The sequence below is a fragment of the Telopea speciosissima genome, chromosome 11 (assembly GCF_018873765.1).
Source record: "Telopea speciosissima isolate NSW1024214 ecotype Mountain lineage chromosome 11, Tspe_v1, whole genome shotgun sequence".
NCBI lineage: Eukaryota > Viridiplantae > Streptophyta > Magnoliopsida > Proteales > Proteaceae > Telopea > Telopea speciosissima.
The window spans coordinates 57,297,494-57,317,785 of record NC_057926.1 but is presented as its reverse complement, the minus strand read 5'-3'; the positions used below and the strand labels follow the sequence as shown (position 1 = coordinate 57,317,785).

Genomic DNA, 20,292 nt, shown 5'->3' with positions numbered 1-20,292 from the left:
CATATCACTGTTCATGTGAGATGGTGATATGTCATAAATGTCTCTCCCCCTATTGTCAGATTCCAAAGGGGGTTCCCTCATTTTCCTGAAACTGCACACGGGCAGTGTAGGGAACCATCTCCCAAGAAAAAAAGAGCATCCCAGTGCACAAGGCTCCCGCTCCTGCAGGGCCTGGGAGGGGCAAATGTACGTAGCCTTACCCCCTGCTTCGCAGCTTTGCAGGAGAGGCTGTTTCCATGTTTGAACCCGCAACCAACAGGTTGAAATAGTTGCACAACTTTAACCGTGGCGTCAAGGCTCGCCCACCAGGATTTGGTAAAAGAAAAGTGGAAAGGAAATCAGAAGCAATCATGTTTATGTGTTGAGTTTGTCAAGAAAGAGAACAGGTTGGAGAGAATTCATTTGTCCTGCTCTCACTTGCCTGGCAACAAACATTATTCCACTACAAAGTATCTTTGACCACAAGCATGATCTCCAAGGAATGGTAACAAGTCAGGTTTTTGTGGATCAAGATACGGTAAGAAGAGAAAGGGGAAGGAGCCGATTGAGATTATTGTTAAGTTCTCAGAGCCACTTGCAAACATTTTGCACATTTTTTACTCCAATGAAAGACCTTTAATGAGCTACATTGTAGGCCTAAGAGGATTGAGGTCTGATACCAAGTTGAAAAAGACGAGAGTAAAGAATGATTTTGGCTTATCGAATACACAGAGGCCACCACTTTATTTATAATCATAGATCATTACAAATCTGGAAATAAATCCTAAAATAATCAACATGTGCAACATGTGCATAATGAACCTAGACACACTAATATATCTGGGTCCGGGTCACGGGTCACTGGGTCATCCGTTAACACCAAGCAAGGGGCAAGGCTTAGAATAAAAATGGTTAGCTGGAATAGGATTACTGATATGAACCATGTGTGAAAAATGTTGATAGGTGTTGGGATAGACAATTGAATTGAAGCCTTTATGCTGTGAGTTACTATTTGAACCTAGTTTTCCAATATAACCAACTAATGTAGCTCTAGATAGGAGGCAATCCTACTAGAGGCCAGGTGTACAATGGTTCTGAAATTGACCAGCCGATTGGGGCAAAGTAGGCTAATTAGGGTAGAATTAGGGTTCGGGTTAGGGTTTTGAGCTAGGGTTTTATTTGGTAATGATGGGTAGGTTTTTAAGAGTCTATTGGTGTAGGTTTGGATTGATTTAGGTGAAGTTGAAAATCTAGGGTTTCAGGTTAGAGGCCTTGTGAAAATGAAGTGTTTTCAGGATCTAGGGTTTAGGGATGGATTTTGGGAAAGGGGTTTATAGGGTATTAAAATGCAGGTTTAGGAGGCTTTAATGGCATAAGAATATTAGGGTTTGGAAGGGTTTTAAAATTCTGCAATTGGGCAGAATCGAGTTGCAGGTTTTCTAGGTTCAATGGAGTGGAGGAATGGAGGGGTTATAGTGGGGATTATGGACTGGGTTTAAGGTCGAGTTTAGGGAGAGGTGTGGGGGATATAGGCTAGAAGTTCGGTTTGAAATTGATGGACAGATCTGAAGTTATGAGGGAGTCCTAGTTGAGGTAGGAGTGCAGGTTTAATGGAGAATTAGGGTTTGATGGAAGGAGGGGGGTGTGGATTAGGTTAGAGGAAGAAGAGAATAACTAAATTAACAAACAACTCATCGGATCTGCAGATCTGCAGTAGCAGCAAGTTGAGGAAGCTTGATTGAAAAAGAAGAAGGACCACCCGATCTACAAGATGCAAGGAGTCGATTGGAAATCCACCAATCCCTTTACCTTGATATTACTCACAAGGCAACCTTGATATTACTCACAAGGCACACTCACGATGGAGCAAAGGCAGCAACAAAGGCAGGAAGCATAAAGCTGAGTTTTTATTAATTAAAATTCGTATTCAATACTTGGCCCCCTTAGAACCTTATATAAAAGACTCAAAATTAGACTTAGACACTAAAAGGGAATGGCCTAACCCAATCCTTAACCTATTAGCTAACTTAAACTGACTAGGAAACTGAAATAGACTCAAAATAGAGTCCTAATGACTTAAAAACAACTTAAAATAAAAGAAGATTCCCTACTAGCCAATAGGATATAAGAACCTCTTAGCCAATAGGATCACTTCACTTAAATTAGCCCAATTGAACCAATTGGATGCAACCAATTTAACCCGGTTCAATTAAAAACACAAAATAAAGGCTCCTACTAAACTATGCTAAGGCTCCTACTAAAACCCTAGGTTTAGGGTGGCTTCTTCAATTCGAGGAGGCTAGGATCTGCATCACCAACCCAATCTACACAATCAGACCTGACCAACTAGACTTGAAGATGAAATCATACATGAATATCTGAGAGAACTGAAATATGCTACAGAAACCAGTTTAACCTTGTACTAAGAATCAGCGCAAACCAATAGCTTCTTTAGGTTAGTTTGTGTTCAAATTAGAAATAGGCAAGTGGGGAATGTAGAGAGGGCAGTGTTTATAGAATTGCTCAAGGAAATTTGCAGCTAAATTCAGTATCGTAACATTATTCCAGTTATTGGTATGTGACTAGCTTGTATGTAATTCAACATTGTGTCCAGTAAAATAACTACTGGAAAACAACACATAAAGCTTCTGGACAATATCAAATGTTATATCCTATTACCAGATCAAAGAGGAGAGCTTGAAAGAAACACCCAAAACCAAGTAGCAATTCAAGATTATATGGAAAGAGTTTAAATATAGAAATCAAAGACATTGATTTTGGTCAATGTAAAAAATAGACAATAATTGTCATTAATACTCACATGAATCCACCCCAGGGGGAACAAGGACTGCTTATCTTGTACATCAAATATTTCCTCTTCATTCGTAGTTTGACACTGACAAGAATAAATACTTTTTCATCAATACAAAAGCCAAAAGAATTTCATTCATCAAAAGGAGAGGTAAAATGGCTTTGCACAAATGTTACCGAATCTGATGTTGACTCCTGCTTTGGGATGATGAGAGCGGTAATATAAAATTTTCTATTTTTCTGCAAAGAGAAACGGAAGTAACATAGGCATTCTAAGGGCTCAGTTTGACTATTTACTAAATACGGAAATAGCACAATGTTTCACACTCACAAGTGAGCCTGCAAGAACACCGCAGGTTTCCAAGTTCCTTTGAGTGTTGGACTTGGCCAGCCTCATGAAGTTTTCCATCATCGTTGTCGACTGCAAAGAAAAATAGAACTTGGACATCAGAGCAATATTTCACTTCTTATAACATGTAATAGGCAATTAAGAAATTCATCAGTAAAAGGAAATTACTCAGAAATAATTCATCTTGAAAAAGGCACCCTACACCCACACAATACTTGCCAAGTATCTCACAATGTGCAACAGCAACACACACACACAAAAGTTACCAAGAATCTCACAATGTGCAACTCCAGTGGTGATTTGGAGCGAGCCAGTTCATCTTGAAAGGAGTTCTCTATTGCACAACCAGACTCAGGAATTTGAGGAGATGTAGTGGGGCTCAAATCTTGTACCTCCACAAGAACAGGTGGAGGAGAAGGTTGTCTGACAATGTCAGTATGAACAGGAGTTTCTACCGTGTCCAAGGAAATCAAGGAAGGAGGTTCCACATCCTGAACTGATTGGTGGTCATCAAAAAGGACTGCTTCCAAAGTAGATTTTTCAATCAGTGAATTACCTTCTTTTTGGATCGTAAGTTCATCTTTCACAGGCTGCTCCAGGCTGTTTTCCATTAAAACATTAGTATAAAGTGAAGCTATTATTACAAACTCAAAGGTGATACGGCAGGATCCAGAAGAATGACCATGAACCAAAAGCCAAGTTCCATATTTATATAAATAAAATTCAACATATTTGATGTTAACTAAGGGCATCTTTGGTATGCTTTTTATTTTTGATTTTTAGCCAAAAAAATGTTTTTGGTTGCGTTTGGTATCGTTTATGGAGTCTGTTTCTATTTAAAAAGGATTGAAAAAATACAAAAACCAAAAACAGGTTGATAGTCGTTTATGATTTTTCTTGGAAAACTATTTTTCGCTATTTGTGCGCTCAACTTAAGAATTCTAATATGCACGTGTTTGTAAAGGCTATTTTTTGAGGTTAAAAATGAAAAATGCTGTTATAATGTTAGTTTTTCTAATAACCCTCCTCTCTCACTCTCTCTCGTCCCTCATCTCTCACCCCTCTTCTCTTCTCATTCCAACCCTAAACGCAACCCTAAAAGAACTCAAGAGTTTCAGCTCTGGATCTGAGTTCTCTCCCTCAGAACTCCAGGGGCGGGAGTTCCTCTGCCTTCAGTTGGTCGTTCTTTATCTTGCGCTGTCGGATTTCCTCATAGCACCTCGAAGGCAGAACATGCTCCACATGCACATGATTTCTCAAGTTTTTTGTTTCGCACCTGCTTGTTGTCTTCGATACCGAAATGTCCTCAGGTAAGTCGTCAATGGGGAAGAAAGAACTCCATTATCAACAACAACAACAGCAGCAACTACCACTCTGCATCCTCTCGCCCCTCCTTGCTCTCTCTAAGTCTTTCCCATCTCTTGGATTTCAAAATTCAAGCAAATGGGCATCAAATCCGAACCCAAACATTCTAAAACCAAGTTTAAAACCAGACCCATATCGCTCTCTGAATTCTATGTCGCGACGGCATCCAAAGGACTTGGCTTTCACACCAGAGTTCCCTGGTAGAAAGGTTAGCCAGAGGAGGAGCAGAGCTTTAACTGAGATGGATGGTGATGATGACTATTGACAACTTTCTTTTGGTGGAGAGAGCTCTGATGGTAAGAAATCCAGAGCTCCTTTGCGTTCTGTTTGGTATGATTATGAGAATGAGCTCGAATTGCCACCAAGGACTAGTTGTTGTAGTTGCAGATCAGCTTCAATGACTACAAGAACTGAAGAATCACTGAATTTTACTAATATGGTCTCCGACATTAGAAAAAACAGAGGTTCTCCAGCGAATGTGAAATGTGAAGGTCACGAATTTGAAACAGAAACAGCTCCGAAGAAAATTACAAAGGATTCGAAGGTGATAGACAGAAAATCTAGGAAGTCCAGTGGAAGAATTGCAGAGAAAGAGCAGTTCTTATCGGAAATAGAATCAGTTGAAGAGAATCAGCAGAGTTTAATGGGTTGAATCCAATTGAAACGAATCAAACGACCGTGGACCAGAATTTGGTTGTATTCATCCAGTGGTAATCATGGTTGGAACCGTTGAAATCGACAAGACACCTCAAATAGGAAGATGGGTGAAGAAAGAATCTCTTCACCCACCACTTACACTATAGGCGTACCAAACTTATTTCTTAGTACACAATCTATTATGTCTATTGGTTACCAAACGTATTTTATGTTTTGACAAAAAATGACTTTCACAAATGATTTTTGTTAAATAGGCAAAAATAAAAAATACAAAAGATACCAAAGAGAGCCTAAGGAGATTGATAATTGGAGGGGGAGCATGTTCATATTGTGCAGTATAAGCACACAGCATCCTCCACTAAAGAGCAGGAGGATGGTCTTGTAAGCATGTCTGGAGAGATCTTATTATTGATGCAGGAATAATGAACATGAGTCAATTTTCTTATGACACCCAGAAGGGGTGTTTCCTTTGAACCTGGAACCTGCATATGATAAAAGTGCAAAAAAAGGAATACAGAGGGAGGCCAAGTCATCTTTTTTTTTTTTTTGGTAGAAGCCAAGTCATCTTATTTGGGTGTAAATTTTGGGTCATTTTGTAATCTCTCTTATTTTGAGGCAAGAAAGCAATTGCTGGCATTGGGGCTCAATAAATTTTATTTCTGAAGTTGGATTAGAGTCTAGTGGATTCTAGTGCCATCTGGGTTAGCTTTGGGTTGTCATTTTATGTTGGAACTTGGTGTTTTAGTTGTCTAGTACCTACTTTTAGTATTTCCCTTGGCTTTCTTTATACCAACATTCCAACATCACACTCCTCACCCATTTAGCATGCATTTAGTGCCATTTGAAAGATTCTCAGTCACGTTTCCAGTAAGACCATGATATTGCAAATCCAAGTTGATATGTGAGAGTTAATACCAACATGTTCATAGGGTACTAGTTTTTCATAAAGAGTTTTAATTTCATTAGGAGTCCAGGATAAACTTTTCTTATGCTAGCACTAGGTGGAGGCAATTCCCTCCCCTTCAAAATGGAATTCATGTTCTTCTAAGAATGCGGAAGTGGTGGATTCTGAATTTTTGAAGGTGGGTTCCTCGATACTTACTTTTCTTGGTCTTTTTTATTTTTTTATATTTTTTTTAATATCAGCAAGAAAGGATTCCTCAAGACCTCATGGCAGACATAGAGATCTCCAAGATGGATGCGTTCTTCTTCATTATTTTGTGCTATTTGTTATATTCCATTTGGGATCTCTTACAGCCTTAATCAATACATCATCTATTCACTGGATGGTTCTAAGATCCAACATAAATTAAGGTTACTGCAAGATTTCCCTGCATCTCTTTACTTGTTTCAATAAATAGTTAAGGTAGAAATTTAATTAAGTTCACGTTTAGGTGAAGGAAGTATGACCGCCTTATCAACATGCTTCCGATTTTCACAAAAGTTTCAAGAAATAGCGAAATATTTCCGTTTCGCAAAAGCTTGAAACGAAACCAGATACAACACTTAAAGAATTACATATTTCGACCGAAATTTCAAGGTTCCGATCATATTTCAGTCCAAAGTTTCGGCCAAAACGTTACTTTGGCTATAGTATAAATACATAGTTTTGAACGAAAAGGGTCGAAATTTCGACCCATTTTGCTCATTTCGATATGTTTCGCCAGTGAAGCTTGGAAAACCCTTTTTCGTGTTTTCTTGGCCAAATTACTAATGTACAAGGTTGGAACAAGTACTTGGGCAGTAGAGGAACTTGGTGGAAGTGACGATTTACTGCGTTGTTTGAAGATTTGTACAATATTTAAAGTTGGAGGTATATAACTTGTCCTAAAAACTACTTTTGCAAAAAAAAGAAGGATAATTACTTGATGGTTGGCATTCAATTTTGTATTTTTTACAAATCGTCGATCTATGACTTCACAGAGCTGGAACTCAATGTCTTACTTGGAGTCTAGGACTCATAGGATGGGAATAGGGGTGACTTGATGCGTGTGTTGTTGATCTGATATATTTGACTTTTAACAAATCATGTATGATTTATGAAATGGTTTATAATGATGTCTATTCATTCCTAATGCATATTTAAGTTGTTTTACTTGAATTATATGTGTTCTAGTACTAAACATTGTGTGGAATAGGTCATATTAGAGAATGTAAACAGTTTACACTACCAAGATATGGTCCAAAGTCAAACTACCATGTTGGGTGTATTTTTTGAAATCTAAGGGTTCCACTATGTTTAGAGGGCCTAAAATAGGGTTTCCTAGAAGTTTCAGGACCTAATTTCGGCCTGGAACCTTCCTTACCAATGGTTAGCTCAATTGAGAGATGTTTCGGTTTATATTCCTACTAATGTAATTTCCATTATTTTTTATATTTATTTGCAATTGTGGGATAAATAAGAGCATATCCTGTGATTTTCTTTTAGAATAGCTTCAGAAACCACTTGCATTGTGAACTACAGAACTTTAATTGCCTAGGTTTCCATTTTCTTTTTTCTTTTTTTCTTTTTTGTGTGTGTGTGTGGGGGGGGGGGGGTAGAAAATCTAGTACTGATATTAGTCCATGATAAAGAGTCCAAAAAGCCATGCTAAGTTGCATAAAGCCTACATCCTTTCTAATCACTAAATTGCATCACAACTTGTTTTAGAAGGTTATTGATCAAATAATCGGGGCAACATTACCACAACCCAAAGATCTAGGGGACCTAAAGACTAGACATAGAAGAGTCATCTATCCCAAATCAAGGTATAGAGAAATAGAGGAATATAGATAAGAAATAATTCAGACACATGACATATTGGTAGAAGGCAAACCTTGGGATCTCAATTGGAGTTAAGTCTAAATTGCTTGGATATTGAACCTACATCCACAAGTGAAAATTGAGCGCCATTTCTTGACCAGGAAAAAGAAAGGAATAATCTGAAATATATCATACCAATTGCTTAGTACTAGGTGGTTGCCACTGCCCACGAAGCCCATTTGGGCCCAGAATAGAATGCCTCGATAGTGTTTCCTCCTTTGGACGTGGGATATTTAGAGATCTACAAGAAACCGTTTTCAAGCAAGTGTAAAGAGATAGTGCAAATAACGGAACACAAATGAATCCATTAAAGCATTGTCGCATTGGTTAACAGACTGCGTAAATGAAAGATAGACCCAAACTAAACTTTATCAAATCTATGCTCCAGAAAACTGAGCAATCATCTTCATCTAAAAACCATTTATTTTTATTTTAACGAAAAAGAAAACAAGTTATCACACTTTGGCAATGCTACTATTGTTCCCAATCAAAAAATTTCCACCCAATTCTATGGTAGGGAATAGGGATTTATTTATGTTAAGGTGATGTGGATTTCAGTGTACCAAGGTGCAATTGGAACTTTTTCTAAGAGCTAAACTTCAATACTCATAGATGACTGATTAGACTCAGCTCCTAAATATGAAACCACTATTCCAATATCCCTTTGTCCCCAAAGGCTCAATTTGTTTAGATGCTAATGCATGGAAGAAAAAATAAAAGGAACATTTAACTTCTAGTAGTCTAATTTACATTTTTTGGGCATAAAATAGTGAGCCCCATGGAAAATTATGCAGCCTTATGTTTACTTTCAACGAAACAATCTCTATAATGGAACATTTCATATTCTTTTTTTTTGAACCTTCACCAATTTTACATAGAGACAAATGGGGCCTAAATTGAAAAAGAAAAAATAAATCGATCACAAGCAGATGCCACTACATGAATTTGGATCTTATGATTTACCGATCATCAAGTGCAACAACATGATCCTTCTACTTCTGCAACAACTTAACAATTTTCTTAAAATTCCAATCAAATATTGAATTACCTTTTGAATTTAAATAGCAGGAGTATCTGGGTGCAGCTGACACATATCTAACATGGCTGGTGTTCTAAAATTAGCTCATTAGAGACAAGATGAAGTCCTCCAGTGTTCCAATTATATATTTATATTAGATGGAAGACTAAATGAAGAAAGACTGATGTAGCCTAGGTGAAATAAGTCTCACTTAGGACCAGGTTGTGTAATAGGTTGGCCGAATGGGCAGATTAGGGAGACTAGGGCAAAAAATAGGGTTAGGAATTGGAGATTGAGTTAGGGTTTTATTAGGTAATGGTATGCAGGTTTTTAGGAGTCTATTGGTATAGGTTTTACTTAGGTTTGAATAGGAAATAAGATTTCAGAATTATTAGGGTTAGGGTTTTGGGTTTTGGGAATGAAGGGAATAAAGGGATCTAGGGTTTCTAAGGGGAGACAGGCCAAGAGCTTCTGGCCGAGTGTCACAGAGGTGGGGAAGAGAGTTCGGTTGAAGTTTGGAGTGATTTGGATGGTTGATTAGGGCTGGGCAGTGTTTAGGAGCTTTTAGGGTTTAAGAGAGAAGGGCTGTAAGCTAGGGTCAAGCAAAGGGAATAAGAGAACAGCTGAAACTTACGGTTGCAGGTCTGAATGTGCAGAAGCAGCAACAGCAGATTGAATATTGAAGAGACCTCCTGACCTTCACAGTGCAAGGAGTCGCAGGAGAACCCACCCTTCACCACCTTGAGTCCACAAGGATGCAAGCTTGCAGAGGAGCAGAGGCAGCAATTCCTGATCTGAAACAGAGATTTTTTTTTTATGTTTAAAGTTGTGGGGGAGCCTCCCACGAATTGGGTATTTATAGTAAAAGGGGGTGGCCAAAAGGCTTTACAAATAAGCAACTTAAAAGCAATCTTAGACAGATTAGGAGTGGGAATTCCTAATCTCAATCCTAATCACAAACATAACACATCATAGACTTATACTCTAAATAGGAGTATAAGTTTGAACAACTAACACAACTAAATACTTATCCCTCTAAAATCGTGGAGGGAGAACTTAAGAAAATAAATATAAAAAGACTGTTTTAACCCTAATAAGAAGAACTAAAAAGTAAAAAGGCTTCAACGCAAATCAAAGGCTGCTCAAAGGCTGCTCTTCTTCTTCCTGCGTGAACTTGGATCTGCATCAGCTCTCCCCGGCTTAGAAACATTCATCTCCGATGAATGGGTGAATGCCATGTAGCGATCATATAACTCCGGATCGAGCCACTTGAAATCATCAGCATGTATCCAAGTGCTGTCCTGGCCTGGGCGACCTTTCCACTTGACAAGGAAGGAGTGGTAACCGGCACCTTGACGAGTCGTCTTGTGCATATCATCTAGAACTTCTTCAAGCACATCTTCCGGAGGTGGCTTCAGTTGGGGTAGCCGCAACATGTGCTCTAAATCGCCATCATCTGAATGATGCCCCGTGTACAAGTATAGGTCAGCCTCGTTGAAAACATTGCTTATGCCCATATCATCAGGCAACTCTAGAACATAAGCATTAGGTCCAATACGTTTCAGCATCTTGTATGGACCCATCTTCTTGGGATGGAGCTTACTGTTGACACCCGGTTGGTGTCTTGCTGGATTTACCAATACCATGACCATGTCTCCGGGCTTGAACTCAACGAACCGGCGATGCTTGTCGGCAGTGGACTTGTAGTGATCATAACTGAGAGCAATTTTGCGGCGAACATTTGCATGCACTTCGGTGATATGGCGGATGAATTCATCGGTTTCAACACTTACCCGAGCTTGAGGGGGTGAGGGAATGAGATCAACCGACCGGCGGGGTTGTATCCCAAGGAGAATCTCAAAAGGAGTACGACCGGTGGTCCTGTTCACGGAGCTGTTGTATGCAAATTCAGCAATGTCAAGGATAGAGGGCCACGTCTTCTCATAATCTAGGACCAAACACCGCAGCAAATTGCCAAGGCTCCTGTTGACTACCTCTGTCTGTCCGTCAGTCTGGGGATGGAATGCAGTAGAGAACAAAAACTTGGTATTTGTCTTTAGCCATAGAGTCTTCCAGAAATAACTCATAAACTTCACGTCATGATCGGAAACAATGGTACTGGGTAACCCATGGATGCGAACAATCTCCTTGAAGAATAGCTTGGCAATGTGGGAAGCATCAAGTGTTTTTCGACAAGGAATGAAGTGAGCCATCTTGGTGAATCTGTCAACCACCACCATGATGGAGTCAAATCTTTCTTTAGTAGGGGGAAGACCAAGTACGAAATCCATACTGAGATCAACCCATGGCTGGTGAGGGATCCGCAATGGCGAATAGAGGCCGGTGTTTTGCTTGGTACCTTTAGCTAGCTGGCAAACTCGGCACTGCTTGATTACATGTTCTACATCCTTGGCCAAGTGAGACCAATAGTACCGATTAGACACCTGTAAGATGGTTTTATCTTTCCCGAAGTGTCCTCCTAAACCTCCTCCATGTCATAGTTGTCATGGCGTCCTGGCGCTGGGAGGGGTGGCATATTGAGCTACGCCATGGTGGATGTAAATATATCATTCGATATGGCTTCCATGGCGTCGCCATGGACATTACCACGATATGTTGGCATATCGGTCGATATTTGTACATATAAAAGTTAGATTTAAATTTTTTTTTTTTAAAACCATTTAATAGCTTAGATGCTTTTTTATTAATGTCTATTGGAGGTGTAACTTAAAAGTATACACCTGCAATACACATCATCAATTTATCATAAAGTTTAAAGACAATAAACATATTACCCTAATAATTGGGGGGAAATAGAAATCACAAAAGGCTAAACAGTTCGAGACTTTGAGGTTGAGAGGAGAGAGTCGAGACGGAGGAAGTGAGGAAGAGTTCGTGAGACGAGATTCCGGCAAGCTTCCTGCAACTCTTGGCAGCAGTTCTTCACTCCTTCAAAGTTGCGAACATCTCCAGCAACCTCCAGGACTCCATTCCGGTAAGTTTTTATTATTTTGTAATTTGTATTTTTGTTTAATTTGGTTCTTCTTCCTCCTCCCAGTCCTCTGCAACTCGATTGTTGAGTTCAGTTCTTCTCCTCCCAGCAGTCCTCTTCTTCTTCTAATCTTAACTTCTTCTTCTTCAGTTCTTCTCCTCCCAGCCTCCGGTAATGATTAATGATTACAGCCAGTAGTAGTAGTATCGTTTTTTTTTTTTTTTTTTTCCTTCTGCTTGACCAGCCACACATACGGATTACACACAGAGACAGGGAGAGAGTTGAGAGACAAGGGGGATTATTTCATTAGTACTTAGTAGTCCCCTCGGTTTTTCTTTTTTTTTTTTTTTTCTCTTTTCTTCTTCGCAAGTCGCAACTGCTTGTACAGTGGGAGATAGTCGAGAGACAGAGGGAGGCCTCTCGGTTTTTTTTTTTTTTCTCTTTTTTTTTTCTTCTTCGCAACCTCTTTGTTCAGTCTCTGTGAACAGGGACTCAGGGAGATAGTCGAGACTCGAGAGACAGAGGAGAGCCTCTCGGTTTTTTTTTTTTTTTTTTTTTCTTCTTCGCAACGTTTGCAGGAGATAGTCGAGAGACAGAGAGGGGGGAGGGATTTATTCCGATTCTGACCATAGTACTGCTTTTTTTTTTTTTCTTCTTCTTGCCTTGCGATTGCGGCTTGCTACATGCAGACCTCTCGATTTTTTTTTTCCTTTTTCTTCTTGTTGCCTTGCACTTGCAGCCTTGCAGGCTTGCACTGTTGCACACAACCTCTCGGTTTTGAGCTTTTGTGCTCCTTGCCTTGCAGTTGCAGGCTCCCACATAGACAGAGAATGAGAGAAGGTGTTTTATTTTTTTCTTCTTCTTGCCCTGCACACAGCCACACACAACAGCAGCACATATTCAACTCCATTAGTCCATAATTCAGTTTTTTTTTTTTCCCCTTCAACTTAATGTTATAGCAGAAAAACCAGTACTTTGATAGATTGATTTTGTGTTTTAGTTCAGCCTAAAAACCAGTTTAATCGTTATTTTTGTTTTGTGACTTTTGTAGTCTCTTTCATAGTTGAACTAATGGATGGTTCTACACACATTAGTAGTGGGGGTGAAAATATTGCAAGTACTGGAGCTACTCCAGGATATGATCCAAGCAAAGACCCAGCAAGGAAGGCCAAATCAAATGACCCTGGGTGGAAGTATGGGTATTGGCCAGATCTAACAAACAAGAATGTTGTTAAATGCTCCCTTTGTGGCAAAGAAATGAGCTGTGGGATTAAAAGATTGAAGCAACATTTGGTGGGTGGATATGGAGACGTTACTAAGTGTACCAAGACGAATGATGCTATTTCTCAAGTGATGAGGGAAGCTCTAAATAAAAAAAAGAAGAAATCTGTTACAGAAGTGTTGGATGATGATGCTGGTGATGATGATGCTTGTAGAAGTTGGAGGGCAAGTACAATCGAAGATACACTAGAAGGACAATCCCGACTCCTACAGTGCTAGGGTGGCTCCTAGCTCTGGGATAATTGCTAAGAAAAGAAAGGTTACTCAGCCTCAAGTAAGGGGTCCCATGGATGCTCATGTTAGAAGGACTCCTGAGCAAGTAGTCAATGAGAGGCATAATAGTAGTTCTACTCAGACTACTATAGAGAACTGTTTTAGGACACCAGAACAAAAAGCCAAAGTTGATTATCACATTGCTAAGTGGATGTATAAGCAAGGTATCCCATTCAATGCCATTAAGGCAAGGACCTTTGAGGTGATGTGTGAGTCTATTGCACAATATGGTTCTGGATATATTCCACTTTCATATCATCAAGTGAGAGTGCCATTGTTAAGAAATGCTGTGAATGAAACTGCAGAGATGAAGAAAAAATATGAAGAGTATTGGAAGCAGTATGGGTGCACTCTTATGTCTGATGGATGGACGGATAAACGGGGAAGGCACTTAATTAATTTTCTCGTTAACTGTCCAGAGGGGACTTATTTCATGGGATCTGTTGATGCATCTGGTGTGGTTCAAAGTGGACAAATGCTATTTGAATTGCTTGATAGCAAAATTGATGAGATTGGTGAGGCCTATGTCATTCAAGTTGTGACTGACAATGCTTCAAATTATAAGTTGGCTGGTAAGATGCTTATGGAATAGAGAAGAAGGCTATACTGGACTCCTTGTGCAGCCCATTGCCTGGACTTGATGTTGGAGGATATAGGTGGTCTGAAAGACTTTAAGAATGTGATAGGTAAGGGAAAAAAAATAACCACCTTCATCTACAGGCACACACGTCTTCTTGATGCAATGAGGAAAAGAACTGGACAAAAGGATCTTGTGAGAGCTGCAGTTACTAGATTTGCAACTGCTTGTTTGACATGTCAGAGCTAAGTTAAGCATAAGGATGCATTGAAGCATTTGTTTATTTCTGATGAGTGGAAGGGTTCTAGTTTGTCAAAGACAGAGGCTGGAAAGAAAGTGGAAGAAACGGTGTTTGCTATACCATTTTGGAACACTGTGGAGGATTTTATTAGAGCATCGAAGCCACTTATTGTTGTTTCGAGGATTGTTGATGGTGATGAGAGGCCTGCTATGCCTGAAGTTTATGTTGCTATGGAAGAGGCAAAAAAGAAAATACGTGAACATTTAGCACATAAAGAACGGCTATGGAAGAAAATTATAAGTATCATTGACAGGCGTTGGGAGTGTCAGATGGAGCGTCCATTGTATGGAGCCGCACTATTTCTTAATCCCGAAAATTTTTTCATGTTCAAGGAAAGTAAAGATGGCGAATTGATTGCCAATCTACACATCTCATTGGTTGATATCATGACCAGATTGGTGGTTGACCCTGCTATACAAGACAAGATAACTTTGCAAATTGATGATTATAGATATTCAAAGGGTTGTTTCGGGAGGGATATGGCGATTAGACAACGGACAACCATAAATCCTAGTAAGTAACTTAGTATTTTTAGTTTGTACCTACTTTGTATGCTACTATGTCTATGATGTATTAATATTAATTCAGTTTTTTTATTATATTTTTATAGTTACTTGGTGGAGTACAAATGGAGATCGTGCTTTTGAGCTTTCAAAGCTTGCTCGACACATACTAGGCCTTTGTTGCTCTTCTTCTAGTTGCGAGCGCAATTAGAGCACATTTGAGTTTGTAAGTATTAAGTATTAACTTACATGATTACATTTACTCTTAATTTATTTTTTAGACTTTTTTTTTTTTCACTTTTGTTATGTCTTTTATTAAAAAATGACTTTTTTGTTCTCTCTTGTTTATGAATTCAGATTCATACCAAAAAGAGGAATAGACTGGAACATTCTCGTTTGAATGATCTAGTCTATGTTCAATACAATAGCCGCCTCCATGAAAGGTTTCAACAAAGACGTGAGATAGAAGGCAAAAACAAAACATATGATCCACTAATTCTTGATGAGCTGGATTGGTCTAGTGAGTGGATGGTTACCCAGTCAGGGGAAGATTTAGTCCATTCCAATGATGATCTCACGTGGAATGATGTTAGTAGAGCAATGGAGGCATCGATTGAAGCCCCCATCCGACCAAGGAGAACTCAAGCATCAACCTCTAGAGCCGATGTGACATATTCAAGCCGTGGACATGCTAGCGGGAGAGGTAGCTCAAGGATGGCTGATGTTCAAGATGACTCTAAGCCAGATGAAGATGAGGAAGAAGAGGAAGATGTGAATGACGACGAGAATGTCGTAGATGACTATGTTGGTGTCGAAGAACCACGACAAGAAAATCTGCCAAATGCAGATCTTTTAGATGAATATGATAATTAATTAGTTTTGGCCCTTTTGGATATTATGATTATGGATTGTTTAAACTTTGAAGTTTGAACTTTAAACTTTGATCTTTGAAGATTAGTTAACAACTTACAGTTATCTATATTTGGTTGATTACTTGACTTTAATATTTTGATCTTTGATTACTATATTCAGTTATCTATCTTAAATTATTTTTTTGCTTTTGAATACATAATTTCCTCTCCTCTTTCATCAAATTCATATATATTAATATATACCTATTACTTTGTTCAGGTTGCTTTGCTCCAAATCACATACACTGAAGAAAGACTATTGCTATCAAGCTTCAGTAAACAGGTTTGCCTATCATTTGTTTTTACTATTGCCTTCAATTATTTGATAGGTTAATCTATATTTTCAATTTTTCATACTTTCATATACACTAATGGATATTAGTTACACTTTCATGAATTAAACCATAGTGGCATAGTACATTAGTAGTAGTGTAGTACACTTTCATGTTGATTTTTTATGTTATAGGACATATATTATAGCATACTAAATGACATTAAAAATAGAGAATAAAAAATTATACATGGTCGACATGCTCGCCGGGCGACATGTCGATATATCGACGTGACACCCTTCCACCGACTTGGATCGCCGTGAGGCCGTGACAACCATGCTCCATGTAACTCCAGGATAATGTGGTGTCGTAAGGACGAATCGGGACTGCACAGCCGGGTTCCTAAGAACAAGTAACCATCATGTAATGAGTACTTAGGGTGCTGTCCACCCTGCTTCAAATCAGCATATAGGACTTGAAAGTCCTTGTCACTAGCATACTCGTCTCTGATCTGCTCGATGCTAAGTGCATGGGCTGAGAAAGTGTTCAAGGTCAAGACTTTTCGACTCGGTGCATCAGCTACTGTATTTTCCTTTCCTGACTTGTATTTGAGGGCAAAGTTGAAATCCTATAAATATGCGACCCATTTAGCATGCCTGGTGCTAATGGACTTCTGTGAGTGGAGGTGCTTGAGTGCCTCATGATCAATGTACAGGACAAACTCTTTGCCAATAAGGTAGTGTCTCCAATGCCGCAAGACCTGAACAACAGCGTAAAGCTCTATATCATAAGTAGAGTACCAAGTCTTGGCATCATTAAGTTTCTCACTGTAGAATGCAATAGGATGCCCATTCTGCATAAAAACTCCGCCTAGACCAACATGGGAAGCATCAGTAGCAACTTCGAAAATATGGTCAAAGTTGGGTAGGCGTAGCACCGGAGCTTCAGTCATCTTCTTCTTAATCACTTGGAAGGCCTTTTGAGCGGCTGCTGTCCATGCGAACGGACCCTTGTTCTATTTGGTGCATTCGGTTATGGGTGCCATGATAGCACTAAAATTGCGAATGAATCGCCTGTAAAAATAAGCCAAACCGTGGAAGCTTCGCACTGCAGTAAATGTCTTCGGAGTAGGCCATTCAACAACGCTTCGGACCTTTTCCGGATCAGCTTCAACACCCTTTGAAGAAATTATAAAACCAAGGAAAACAACCTTGGGCAGCATGAAGGAACATTTCTTTAAATTGATAAACAACTTCTCTTGCCGGAGTACTCTGAGAACTTGTTTCAGGTGGTCTACGTGCTCATCTGGGTCTTTACTGTACACCAAAATATCATCAAAATAAACAACAAGAAATTTACCGATGAAGGGACGAAGTACCTGAGTCATGACTCTCATGAAGGTGCTAGGTGCATTCGTCAGGCCAAAGGGCATGACCTTCCACTCGAATAATCCATCTTTGGTCTTGAAGGCTGTCTTCCATTCGTCTCCAGGCCGGATGCGAATTTGATGGTATCCACTGCGAAGGTCAATCTTGGAGAAGACCTTAGAACCGGGGACAGCATGTCTAGCATGTCATCAAGCCTAGGAATTGGGAACCTATACTTGATGGTGATCTTGTTGATAGCTCTACTGTCCACACACATGCGCCACGAACCATCATTCTTTGGTGTCAACAAGGCTGGAACAGCACAAGGGCTTATGCTTTCTTCAATAAACCCCTTCTTGAGAAGCTCTCCAACTTGTTTATTAAGCTCTTCATGCTCAGAGGGACTCATCCTGTAGGCGGGCAGGTTTGGTAACATAGCACCAGGTACCAAATCGATGGCATGTTGAATGTCTCTAAGTGGTGGCAACTCGTTGGGCAGTTCTTCTGTGAGTCACTAAGGCAAGAACTAGACCTGTATCATGGCTGGTTTGTTCAAATTCCCTTTGTGGAACAGCTAGCAATTTATTTTCAGATTCTGTCCCCTTTTGATTAGTGCGCATGACACGACGTTTTCGTATTTCTGCAGGCAAATTAAGTGGGTACCACCTGATTTCTTCTCCTTTATGTTGAAATACACACAGATTTTTTCTTCCTAGGAGAGCAACGTCATTGTCATAAAGCCACGGTCTCCCTAGTAGAACATCAGTCATTCTCATCGGAATGATATCACACCAAATTTCCTCTGAATATTTTTGGGCTTGTAAGGGAACATAGCATCGCTTGTTCACATCAAGCTTATTCCCATTCAATAAGGAGACTTTGTAGGGCATCGGGTGCTTCTCAAATTTCAGACTCGCCCTCTTCACAAGATCTTCAAACACAACATTAACGCACCTACCACTATCAACAATTATCTGGGCAGTGCGGTCTCACCTTTAGATTCAGCACTCAATATACGTGCTACTACGTGTACACCTCGGGTATCTTCAAGTTCATCACCCAAGTCGTCAAAATAAGCAGCCCCATCATCATCATCTTCAGGGGGTAATGCATAAATACCCTGTTCATCAAATTCGTCAAGGCTGTCTTCTTCCTTGTCAGCTACATTGATTGGTCTTTGTCTTTGTGGGCAGTCCTTAGCATAATGTCCCTTTTCATTGCAGCGATAACAAGTATTTAAGTCACTAGTGGTTATTGGGGCTTTGCCCTTATCCACAAGTGAAGAGCTGCCAGTGTAGGGGCCTGTTCGTGTAGAACCAGCAATGGTGTTATTACCTCTATTGTAACCATTAGTTGGTTTGGATGCTGGAAAAAATTTTCTGGTGTCGACAGCAATGGAGCCAAACCTTCTAGTGGTGCTCAATAGGTCTTCAGCCTTCAATGCCTTCTCAAAGCAGTCCTTGATGTCCAGAACATCCACAACGCCAATAGCTCTAATGATATCAGATCTCAATCCCAACCGAAATCGAGATAGCATCTAAGTAGCACTTTCTATGGTGTCAGTACGAGATGAGAGAGAGTCGAACTTTCGCATGTACTCGGATACAGTCATGTTCCCTTGACGAAGGAAGTTGAATTGATCTTGCATCTGAGCTGTATAGTGTCTTGGTAAGTACTTCTCTTTCAGATCATACTTCATATCCTCCCAGTTGGTAGGCACTTTGCCTTCATGTTCCATGCCCTCTCTGTTTTACGCCACCATTCTCGAGCAGAGCCAATTAATTTAGTACGTGCCAGTCGCATCTTTCGGTCTTCAGGCAAGTCATACCAGTCAAAATAGTCATCTAGGGCAGCAACCCAATCATAGAATTTCTGTGGATCACCATGCCCATCATACTCTTTTAGTTCAAGCTTGACCTTCTATGTATCAAATCTCCTGTTATGGCCTTTATCTCCAGTGAAGTAGGATCTCAAGTATTCCTCAAAGTTGGGTCTTCGAGGTGCTTCAGTAGTTCTGTCCCTGTCTTCTCTGTAGTCATCTCTGTCATACCTAAGTCGATCCCTGTAACCTCGGTCATGTCTAGACTGATCTCTGTGGTCCTTGTGACGTCTAGGATGATCTTTGTGATGTTCATCCCTTCCCAAAGTTCCATGAACTTTAGAATGTACTTGTAATCGATCCTCCTCTACATATAGAGGGTTGTTTACAATAGGCACAGCTGGCCTTTGCTCAACAATCTGTAACCGATCACTGATCTTATGGAGCATGTCGAGAATTGCAGCCATTGGATCAGGTGGGGGTGGCCGTGGTGGATCAACAACAAGGTTGCCTTGTCCTTCCATAGCTTTGATTCCAATTTGATGTAGCCTAGGTGAAATAAGTCTCACTTGTAATAGGTTGGCCGAATGGGCAGATTAGGGTGATTAGGGAAAAAATTAGGGTTAGGAATTGGAGATTGAGTTAGGGTTTTATTAGGTAATGGTATGCAGGTTTTTAGGAGTCTATTGGTATAGGTTTTACTTAGGTTTGAATAGGAAATAAGATTTCAGAATTATTAGGGTTAGGGTTTTGGGAATGAAGGGAATAAAGGGATCTAGGGTTTCTAAGGGGAGACAGGCCAAGAGCTTCTGGCCGAGTGTCACAGAGGTGGGGGAGAGAGTTCGGTTGAAGTTTGGAGTGATTTGGATGGTTGATTAGGGGGCTGGGCAGTGTTTAGGAGCTTTTAGGGTTTAAGAGAGAAGGGCTGTAAGCTAGGGTCAAGCAAAGGGAATAAGAGAACAGCTGAAACTTACGGTTGCAGGTCTGAATGTGCAGAAGCAGCAACAGCAGATT

The 20,292-nt window shown here is 39.9% G+C and overlaps 1 protein-coding gene across 1 annotated transcript in view; it reads right to left on the bottom strand.

Moving 5' to 3' along the window:
• Nucleotides 1-2,713: 2,713 nt before the first annotated feature.
• LOC122646772 (AMSH-like ubiquitin thioesterase 1) overlaps nt 2,714-20,292 on the bottom strand; it is a 28,509-nt gene continuing 10,930 nt past the window's right edge. Inside the window, exons 6-11 of the mRNA XM_043840370.1 lie at nt 8,100-8,205; nt 7,978-8,024; nt 3,418-3,739; nt 3,122-3,211; nt 2,968-3,030; nt 2,714-2,875 (exon numbers count right to left, since the gene is read on the bottom strand). Coding sequence (XP_043696305.1) covers nt 2,729-2,875; nt 2,968-3,030; nt 3,122-3,211; nt 3,418-3,739; nt 7,978-8,024; nt 8,100-8,205 — 775 coding nt within the window. The 3' untranslated portion in view covers nt 2,714-2,728. The remainder of the gene's footprint in view (nt 2,876-2,967; nt 3,031-3,121; nt 3,212-3,417; nt 3,740-7,977; nt 8,025-8,099; nt 8,206-20,292) is intronic.